The sequence below is a fragment of the Lampris incognitus genome, chromosome 3 (genome assembly GCF_029633865.1).
Source record: "Lampris incognitus isolate fLamInc1 chromosome 3, fLamInc1.hap2, whole genome shotgun sequence".
NCBI lineage: Eukaryota > Metazoa > Chordata > Actinopteri > Lampriformes > Lampridae > Lampris > Lampris incognitus.
The window spans coordinates 94646972-94658515 of NC_079213.1; the positions used below are offsets into that span (position 1 = coordinate 94646972).

Consider the following 11544-nt stretch of genomic DNA (forward strand, 5'->3'; position numbering starts at 1 on the left):
CCATATTACACTAATTCTTGCTTCCCTTCATTGACTTCCTATCCATGTTAGATGAGACTGACTCATAAAATCCTACATGGGCTTGCCCCATCATACCGGTCTGATCTCCTTAAACCGTATATTTCGTCTCAAGCTCTCCACTTTCAAAATGCAGGGCTGTGTGTACCCAAAGTTAAAAAGAAGTCAGCCGGTGGCAGGGCCTTTGCATATCGGACTCTATTCTTGTCAACCTCCCTGTTGCCATCAGAGTCTGTCGAGTCCTTTAAATCCAAACTTAAAACTCATCTTTTTGCCTTGCAATTAGTAGCCTTTAAATTGAGTACTTCACAACCTGTACTGCATGATGGATTGGTTTCTGTTTCAGAAAATTTACCAAGCACTGTCTGAGATTTTAGAGTATAGATTATTGATTATTGAAACGTGTCTGTGAATGTTCTCATTCATCCAGGACATGGTTATCCAAAGGAGTTGAATCAAGTGCAACTGGACTTGGTACATATCTGGTATATATCTTGGTACTATATATCTATTGAAACGGTTATTTTTTCTCTCACGTCTTTCTCTCTCTCTGAATGATGTCTTTATTGTTCTCTTTCTCCTATGTGAATAATGTATTTTCCTGTCTCTTCTCCCATGTATGTGAATAGTGTGATTTGAGTCTCCCCTGTATGCATGTTTAGTCGGTCCTCCTGCCAGTTCTTCATGGTGATCATCAACTGGGCACTGACTAGTGAACTCCTCATCGCATTCTTTGTATATCTTATAAACCCATTATAATTTTGTTATCCTGTTTCAATATTGTATCCTTCTCTCTCTTTGATGTGTGACTAATATCTTTTCTTGTTTCTTCTCCCGTGTATGTGAATGGTGTGATGCAAGTCTCCTCTCTGTGCATGTGTAGTCTGCCCTCATGGTGATGGCGGTTGCGTGACTCAGGTCCTAAGCTGTTTCGGTGGAATCTGGACACTGCTTGGCGTCCTCCTCATCACATTCTTTATATATCTTATAAATCCATTATGATTCTGTTATCCTCTTTCAATGTTGTATTCTGTAAATTGTGTTTTATTCCTTACACACAACATCCTTTGGGGGAGGGATCCCTCCGCCATTGCTCTCCCTGAGGTTTCTTCCCATTTTTTTCTCCCTGTTAAAAGGTTTTCTTTTTAGGGAGTTGTTCCTTATCCGATGTGAGGGTCTACGGACAGGATGTTGTATATCTGTAAAGCCCCCTCAGGCAAATTTGCAATTTGTAATATTGACCTACACAAACAAAACTGACTTGACCACAATGAGGTTCAATCCTTATGCAATAGTGATGTCTGAAGGGGAGCTGTGGTCAACCAGAGTGCTGTTAAATGACAGTGTCATATTGAAGACACGCCTTGACAGGAACAGGGCAGGTACTGTAGCTCTTGTCTAGACAACACTGGGCTTTAATCATAGCAGCTCTATGCTATAGTAGGCAGAGCTGAAAAACATCACATAGGACAGGTTGAAAGGAATGGGTGGGAAGAATAGTCCTTCTGAGATAAGCAAGTAAGCGAATATGAGAGAGAATGCAAATAGGAAATGTGTGAAAATGAGCATGTATTTTTCTCTGTGTGCGTCCTAGAGCTCACATCCCTGTTTAAACCAACCTGGGAGAAGTTCAAGCGGGGTTCAGAGACGTACATCCCGAAGTCCATGTGCCCATTCGGAGTGGTGGCGGTGCTGCTGTTCAAGTGGTATTGCCTGGAGGGAGAGAAAACAAAAGATTGTTTGTTTTTTTTGTTTTTTTAAACCAGTACTATATCTAGGGGAAAATTAAGTCATACCCACTTTGTAGTAATGCTCTGCCCCACGCATTCGAGCATTTAACAGGATTGAAAATAATGCAATTTTGTCAATACCCAAGTATACATGGATTCTAAGGTCTTTACACGTGTGAAAGTCCTCGAGCAAGCACTTCTAATTATATTCTCTGAAAATTTTCCCATTCTCTACACATTACTGCAGACACTTTAACAGGAATGTTCATATTTGCTGTCCTGTCAGAGTTGACTAGTTGCTGTTTTGGTTTTGAAACGTATAAACAAAAGCTGGCTCATTGCTTTTTGGAACTTTACATGTACAGTTACAAAAAGCTTAAAGAAATAAAAATAAGAAGAAGGGGCTTTTTTTTTCAAGATGGATCTCCCTAAGACTCCAAATCATTTAGTATTAGCTTAAGTTTGTCAATGGTTGTAAGGCTGGCAGAATGAAAAAATTCAACATTTTCCAGTTTCTCTTGAGTCTGAAATTGCTCTCTAGCTCAAAGGACTATCTGAAAATAATAAAAGTCTATCGGCAGGCAGTCTTTTCTGCATTTCTCCACATTTGGACAATGCAGAGGTAGAAGACTATTCCATCAGAGTTAGGATCAGCCGGACCATTACGACAGCTGTTCCTATAGGAGGTTTGGGAGCAGGACGAGTACAGTCAAGGGATGGAAGCATTTCAGATAATTGAGGTGTGGATAGGACTTGACAAGCCTAGGGACTTTCAATTGCAGGGAATATGAATAATATCTACCAACTTGGTTTAATCTATTCTCTGACGAGCAAAAATGGTACACTAGGCTGCACAGCGTCATCATTTTAGTCACTGAGGAGGGAACAAACGTGCAACACATTTTCAAATTATATCTTAAATTCTACACCATCATCATTTTAACAGCATATGCCCCTAAAAACAAATTTGTCGAGGTGCAAAATGCACAGATTATTTTCAAATTAGCTTTCAAATTATGTCCACTGAGCATGCTCCTAAATGTCTTCTTTACACCAAAATGTTTCAGATAAAGAAGGAATGCAACCATTAGGTATGAAGAAAATACCCTGCATGTGAAACGTAAGAAAATGAAAAACTGATATGATTACAAACATGGCGGCGAGCTGAGCACACGCACTGAGATTTGCTCCCTCTAAGCGGCTAATCCTTTACTTTTATCCTAAATACTTGAAAAAAACAGCCTCAAAGTACTCAATCTGTATCCCCAAGATTACTGTGTGCAAAATGTCATCCTGTGCGAAGGGAAAGAAGCAAGGACAACCTGATATCCCCAATGGCAACAGCAACCCAGAACCTGTTGAACTCCACCATGCTAGCTAAGAGCAACATAGCTAAGTTAGCTCATGAGGGAAAAGAGATCATAAGAGCTATTGCCAGCATGAAAGACAAGCTCTCCATGAATTTCACGGGTGTCCTAACAAACATACAAAGAATTAAACAGGACATCCAATTACTTTTATGGCGGATCCTCAGATGCTGAACAACGTATCAGTTACACGCAAGACAATGTCTCTACTTTACAAAGTACAGTCGCCACTCCCCAGCAGCAAGTAGAGAAGCTCACCGCAAAAATGGAAGACCAGGAGAACCATAGCAGACGTTAACATGTTTAGCATCGTCAACCTTCCAGAGGGTGCTGAGGGGCGCAACGCTTCAATTTTCGTGGACCAGTGGCTCCCTGAGGCCCTGGGCCCCAACACCTTCCCGAACCCAGTATTCGTTGAGCAAGCTCTAGGTGAAATTCCACCTCTATCTCATGTCTCCCTTATTTGGGGTAACATAGACTTCAGACCAGGGAAGACTGATCTAGGATTCTGGCAGTGGTCACAAAAAGGCATTAGTAGGATCATGGTATAAAGGGTATACTTTGATGTCATTTAATGAGCTCAAAGAAAAACACAATGTGCCGCAGTCCCACTTCTTTAAATACTTACAGCTGCGCAGCTTTATTAGCTCAAAGCAAAACGATTTACTAAACTGTCCCCCTATAACAGTACTAGAATGGTTTGTGGCCCAGCACCAACATAGTAGAGGCCAGATCTCTCTTGAATATATTCTCAACTTATCTCTAAAGAATCATCTGAGTCCAAAAGAACATCATGGAGTAAAGATTTGCACGAGGATGTTCTGGATTGTGAATGGAGCCAGATATGTTTTAAGGCTTAAAGCCTCTCACTAAATTCTAGACTTAAACTGATTCAATAAAAATGGATAATGAGAATGTACATTATTTCTGTAAAGATAAATAAATCTAATCAAGACATTCCATACACCTGTGTTAAATGTCACTAATAAGAGAACCCTTTTCCACTCTATTTGGGAATGTGAGCAGATGCAAACATTTTGGAAAGAAGTGATAAGTTAAATTTCCAAAATAATCTCTAAACCCATCCCTCTCAGTCCCAAACTCTGCATCTTGGGCCTATACTCTATCTTTGAGAATACATGAAATTGAATGGTTGATCTCTGCTTAATTCACAAAATGTCTGATCACTATCTACTGTAAATTGTGTCATGCCCTCACATCAGCCACTGGCTTAAAGAACTATCATCCTTTCTTGCACTGGAAAAACTAATACATAGTCTCAAATGTAAGCTCTAGGAATTCTACAAAATGCGGGGCAATTTTTCACATCTTCTTGAAAGTGAAGATCTGCAACACATTCTAGACTCATGAATCCTCTCCTAGCTTGTCCTATATAGGAGTTTGATACTATAGTATGTACATATGCATTGAAAATATCTAGTTTATTCTATGCTCTACATTTGTATGGCAAACTTCATGTTGTTACGGCTCAATTGCCTGCACATTCACTGCACTTTATATCTCTGAACGGAAATGCACTGTATACCTCATCTCATTTCCATAGCTGTCGCTCCTGTTTTTCTTGTGTTTGTTTGCTTTTCTTTCCTCAGTGAGATGTTTGGGAGTAAGGATGGGGAAATTGTCTATATTGTATGTTAACTTCTACATTGTATCCTTGATTTAATTTTCATCAAAAATCAAAATAAATAAATGCTTCAAAAAATGAACAACAAGAATCTTATCGGAAATATGAATACATCTTTTTTTTGTTGGGTGGACCATGCACTGACCTTGCCTATCAGCAACAGAGTACTCTCATGGTAGCAATAATAAACAAGCTGCTGCGTTTGCCAAAAGAGATTGCTGTGTATAAGCATTCTGTGGCAATACAACAGCAACAAAAACACAACAACACAAACAGTAGGTAGGTACATAAAAACTGTGCTGAAGTTAATAGAAGCAGAAAGTTGGAGAAATGTGTGGGGGAGGAGTCAAATGAAGGCAAGAGAAAGGTCATCAGGTAAGACAGAAAAGCAAGAGCAGTTCCCACCATTTGTCCCATTCCAAGATCCAAGACAGCCACTCCTCCTCAACACCGACCATGTTCCCTTCCTTAACCATCAGCATTGGACACAAATCCACAGACATTGCTCCACACGTTCAAGCCTGCTCTCTCTTAAAAGCACACAAAGCTGCTGAGTCCCAAGTTGCTCTTCGCTCTACTCTCTCATGTGACTGAGAGACTCAGCCCATCTGCTGGCGTCACACAATGCATGGCTCTGCCACTATCTCTTCCCGAGCTTCACTCTCACAGTCCAAATGGAAAACAACCTACTCAAAATAAGAGGACAGGCAACGCCAGTACGATTTGTAAGATCAACCTCTGAAATTTTCAGTTTCTTTCTGAGTCTTAATCACGATGAAATGAAAGCAAAACTAAAGCGAGGCAAGGGTGGGACCGAATCAATGTGCTCACGTTTCCCTTCTCTCTAAATCCTGTGTGACCCTGGCTAAGAGGGATTCAGTTTGGCCAAAGCTGTTCATTGGATTTGGCCCTGTGTACTCAAAACACAGGCCAGAAATCGCAGAGGATGATTGGCATGTGGTATGTTATTTAAGTTCACTAGACACTGATGGAATGAAAAGAGAACTCTGATCTGAAAGATAAGCTGGTATAAGGGTGTTTTACATTTCTGCTGAAAATTTCAATACCTTTCTTTTATCATCACAGTCCAGTTTCTTTGATATTTTCCTTTTCAATATTTGCCATCATCAGACCAAGCAATTAAATGTTGTTTTTTTTTGGGGGGGGGCAAGGGGCTGGGGGTTTAGATTGATAACACAAGAGAGACACAGAGAGATTGACTACAAATAACTGTTTCACTAAAATCCACGAAAAAAACATTTTGCAAAATTCTTCTGACCATACAGTAATAAAAGGGGCTTTCCAGCTATTTTATTCCTGAGTTAAAAACAAGATGGAGATCATGAGTTTACATAATTCTGTGGTACATCAGTTCAGCATTTAGTCTACTGTCAGACAGGTCATTGTGTTGGAGCTGGTAAGAATCATCTATATTGGAAATCCCCTTTCTAGCCCTTAAGCCGATGTTGATATGTCAGTGATATTATTACAGCAGAAGTATTGGCAGGCAGGCATGAGCAGCTTTCCAACCATACAAAGCTGGTATGGGGCTCTAAGCCAATGGAACTGATTGACTAACTGTTTATGGAGCTGACTACTCAGTCTCTAGTTATTATTTGCACCTTGTTATGGGTTTGTAAACCATTATTTATCGCTGTGGTGTAGGGCCATTTTAAGCAGCTAGTCAGTTGGTTTTCATCAGTAGGGGGTGTTTTTGAGTGTGGGACACCCCAACAGAGTGAAGAACCTGTGGTCTTTGGTAAAATCTTGGTAGAGCTGGCCACTCATCTGGACCGTATGACAATCCTGACCAGAGCTATGGGGTTGAGAGAAACAAATTCTGCTCTGTAGAAGATATTGGAAGTTTAATATATATGGAATTTTTGGAGTATGTGTGTGCAGCAGCACACACGTACGCATGCACTCACACACACACACACACAAAAATTCTTTTCTCTTTTGGTGCCCATTTCCTCGCCACGTGCAATAACGCACACATAGGCACACACACACACGCACACACGCGTGCACACACACACACACACACACACACACACACACACACACACACACACACACACACACAGCCTCACTACCTCATATCACCTTTTGAGCCTTGATCACTACATTGCTGCTCATCATTAATTGTACCTGAACAGTACTAGTTAGATAATAAGTGTTGATTAGCAATAGTCGATTTTTGTTTAGGAGAGTTGGCAGTGGAGTTTTTGACTAGATTGTTCAACACAATCGTAGAAAGTGAGAGGATGCTTGAGGAGTGGAGAAAAAGTATACTGGTACTGATTTTCAAGAACAAGGGTGATGTGCAGAACTGTAGCAACTACAGAGGTATAATAAAGTTGATCAGCCACAGCGTGAAGATATGGGAAAGAGTAATAGAAGCTAGGTTAAGAGAAGAGATAATGATCAGCCAGCAGGAGTATGGTTTCATGCCACAAAAGAGCACTACAGATGCGATGTTTGCTTCAAGAATGTTGATTGAGAAGTATTGAGAAGGCCAGAAGGAGTTACATTGCGTCTTTGTGGAGTTAGAGAAAGCATACGACAGGGTGCCGAGATTGGAGGTGTGGTATTGTATGAGGAAGTCGGGAGTTGCAGAGAAGTATGTAGGATTGATGCATGATATGTATGTGGGAAGTGTGACAGTGGTGAGGTGTGTGGTTGGAAAGACAGTTGGGTTCAGGGTGGAGGTGGGATTACATCAAGGATTGGCTCTGATCCCTTTCTTGTTTGCAATGGTGAGGGACAGGTTGACAGGCGAGATCAGGCAGGAATCTCTGTGGATGGACTATGATGTTTGCGGATGACATTGTGATCTGTAGCGAGAGTAAGTTGCAGGTTGAGGAGAGCCTGGAGAGGTGGAGGTATGACTGGAGAGAAGAGTAATGAAAGTCAGTAGGCGCAAGATGGAATACCACATACGCGTGAATGAGAGGGAGGACAGTGGAATGGTGAGGATGCAAGGAGTAGAGGTGACGAAGGCATATGAGTTTAAATACTTGGGGTCAACTGTCCAAAGTAACAGGGAGTGCAGAAGAGAGGTGAAGAAGAGAGTACAGGCAGGGTGGAGAAGAGTGTCAAGAGTGATTTGTGACCGAAGGGTATTAGCAAGAGTTAAGGGTTTACAAAATTGTTGTGAGACCAGCTATGTTATATGGTTTGGAGACAGTGGCACTGATGAAAAGACAGGAAGCAGAGCTGGAGGTGGCAGAGTTGGAGATGCTAAGCTTTTCATTGGGAGTGATGAATAAGGACAGGATTAGGAATGAGTATATTAGTGGGACAGCTCAGGTTGGATGGTTTGGAGACAAAGTGAGAGAGGCAAGATTTAGATGGCTTGGACATGTGTGGAGGAGAGATGCTGGGTGTATTGGGAGAAGGATGCTGAATATGGAGCTGCCAGGGAAGAGGAAAAGAGGAAAGCCAGAGAGGTTTATGGATGTGGTGAGGGAAGACATGCAAGTGGCTGGTGTGACAGAAGAAGATGCAGAAGACAGGAAGAGATGGAAACGGATGATCTGCTGTGGCAATCGCTAACGGGAGCAGCTGAAAGTAGTAGTAGTAGTAGTAGTAGTAGCAGTAGAAACTTAGTTTGCAGAAAAACATCAGACAATTTATTATGTCAAGTAGAGCATTTTATATGTCTTAAACATGATTGGTGGGGGACTTTAATTTATGATCCATAGAATAGGATCTGTGCACCTGCAATGAAGAATTTGAGAAGGAGTAACTGTTGTTTGTGGGAGAGAAAAAAAAAATTCTACAAGTTTGCAAATCCTAAAGCATTTCTTCTCTGAGAATTCAAATTTACTGATACACATCTGTGACTATTTTTGTACAACTACAAATTCCACTGTCACGTAGCTCAGTTGTTTTGCTCCCATAATACCGTCATACTGCCACTCCCTCTCTTCATTCACTCTCTAACTCACTCGACCAACGTTGCCCTCTGTCGCTGCCCAATCTAACTCAACCGTACACACGCGCGACTCACATCTACAGTTGACTAGGATCGGGCAGCGACATGACCAAGTTATTTAAAGAATTTTGATAATTCAAAAAATGGCAAAGTTATAAAGGAATATCTTCCTCTATGGTACAGTCAAAACAGGAAGTGTTGCAGATTCTTGTCGCTACCCGATCCGAGTGAACCGTAGATGTGTCCCGCATGTGTGAGTGTAAACGGCTTACCCAGCTTTATTACATCATGAAAAAAAAGACATGACTACCATTAGACAAAAATAGTAGAAGTAATAGACACTTTATTTGTCATTGTACAAACATACAATGAAGTTTGTTCTCTGCATTTAACCCATCCTTGCAGTGTAGCTAGGAGCAGTGGGCAGCTGCCATGCAGCACCCAGGGACCAACTCCAGTTATTTCTTCCTATTGCCTCGGTCCAGGGCACAGACAGGAGTATCAACCCTAACATGCATGTCTTTTTGATGGTGGGAGGAAACCGGAGCACCCAGAGGAAACCCATGTAGACACGGGGAGAACATGCAAACTCCACACAGAAAGGACCTGGGATGGCCTGGGGTTCAAACCCATGATGTTCTTGCTGTGAGGCAACAATGCTAACCACTGGGCCACCATGGTCACATAGCAAACCTTTTCGCTTTGGAAAGTGGAAGTTCATATTAGACATGGTCACATTCATGCGAGGGTACGCCTAGGAGGCTGCGCATTCACAGACTGAAAGGCAAAACATTTTTATTAGATATTTTATTGTGAGTGCTGAACATTAAACCCCCCCCCCATATTTCCCATTCAATCGACTTGGGTGCTGTGCAAAAGTCTTATAATGACAGGAAAAACACTGGTTTTTCTGTCCGTGTGCACATGTATCTGTCCACTACTAATCTTGCATACTATTGGGCTTCTCAGCCTAATAATTTTTGTGCATAGTAATGACTTTATGATCAAGGACTTCTCGTGGTTGCGGTGATTCAAAACCTTTGAAAAACCTGTTTTATACCACAATTGAGAGCTAACTCCTCAGCTGGCTTTTCACCTAAGTACGAAGAGGAGATATGCAGGCAGTGCCTCTGTATTTTCCCTTCTCCCGGTAGGTAAAAAAGGGGTGGTTTGTCATCAAGTCTGAGCACCGGAGAAGGGCTCTGCACTCTACTGAGTGCACTCTTCTAGTTATACAGACACATGTGTTCTAGTATGCAATTGAGGCTGTAATATTGCAAAAGTCCTGTAATTACCAAATTACACAATAGCAGATACTACATAGTGAGCAATTCAGTTCACTGAGATCTAGTGTGAACCACAAGATTTCTGTACAGTATAATATCCAATTAGATGGAAAGTAATGGATGACATCCAGAACTTCTTTAGAAAAGCCAATTTACTTTGATGCAAATAACTTTATCTCTTCTAATGCTCCTTCCTAGTAGACAGCCACCAGTGGCACACTCCCATGGGTGATTTCATCACTGCCTCTCAACAGAATACGATTGCTTTCACTTTGACAGTTACTGGAAAATCTTTATTTGTCCAGCAACAGGTGGAATCAGCACCATCTCAGGTAGAAGTGGTGGAAAAGTAGTACTGCATAGCAACCTCTGGAGCAGAGCTATCAAGACACTTGCCTCTATTTCATCTGTTCTCTTTTTGTTGCTTCAGATATATAATTTCAGGGGATACAGATTCTAACTCTAAAAGGGTTTTATTGTTTCAAGTCGATTATGTAGGCCTATTTTGCCACCTTATTCCAAAAAACAGGGCGCTGTCCAGGACTTGGGAACTCTTTTTCCGCCGTTCTTCATGCAATGTGTACCTTGTCTTTCATCACAGTCCATTAGATATAAGCAATTTCATCACAGTCCATTAGACATAAGCAAGAGATAAAAGTGCTTAAAAGCTTATTTGAGTAACAAGCACAGGTGCAGGCCTGTATGATAGTTACTTACAATGGCCCAGAACTGAAACTGATCATGCAAAGAGATCTGGGTGTGGGAGTCCTAACCACATAAAACCAAAATTAAGTAGGCAGCTATTTCTGTATGAGAAAATTGTGATTTCAGCTTCGTAATATATACTGTACCCCAACACACACACACACACACACACACACACACACACACACACACACACACACACACACACACACACACACACACACACACACACACACACACACACACACACACACACACACGATGCATCAAACTGTTACGATGCAGTCAAACCCACCTACTCAGTGACGTGTACATCAACATTAACATGAAGAGTTTCCACTGTGGGTGCAAGAGAATGCAGTCAGTGAGTCAGTGTATGTAAACAGAACACTGGACATCAGCCCATTCACATTTCCTCCTCACTGGTGTCATGTGGTCCATTCATTCTTCTGCTTCTTCATAATGGCCACGTGATCAGACAACCAAGTGTTTAATTCAATCAATTACTTCTCCAACTATAGTGTACAACTTAATCATAACATGTGGTGGCCTGCTTTCTAGCCTGTTGTCATCTTAAAAGACAACACCGAGACATGTGAAATTAAAAAACCCAAAAACACCTGAACAAATACCAGAAGAAAAAAAATTCTGCTCCGTGAAGTAGATCTCACCTGATCACACAAGGTCTCAGAGTGGAGTTGTGTTAATTTTATGCCATATTCAGGCAACAGCACCGTGTTCTAGTTCCACAACACCACTTACAAGAAAGCGATCATGACAGCAAGTAAAGGATAGTACAGTTTCCAGGATTTTTTAAGTTAACATGTTATCTTGCTGTCTTTTTTTGGCTTAA

At 41.3% G+C, this 11544-nt stretch overlaps 1 protein-coding gene across 1 annotated transcript in view; it reads right to left on the reverse strand.

Annotated features, from left to right (window-relative positions):
- Positions 1-11544, reverse strand: part of si:ch73-63e15.2 (protein strawberry notch homolog 2) — a 122479-nt gene that overhangs the window by 78189 nt on the left and 32746 nt on the right. The window contains exon 4 of the mRNA XM_056276058.1: positions 1638-1731. Coding sequence (XP_056132033.1) covers positions 1638-1731 — 94 coding nt within the window. The remainder of the gene's footprint in view (positions 1-1637; positions 1732-11544) is intronic.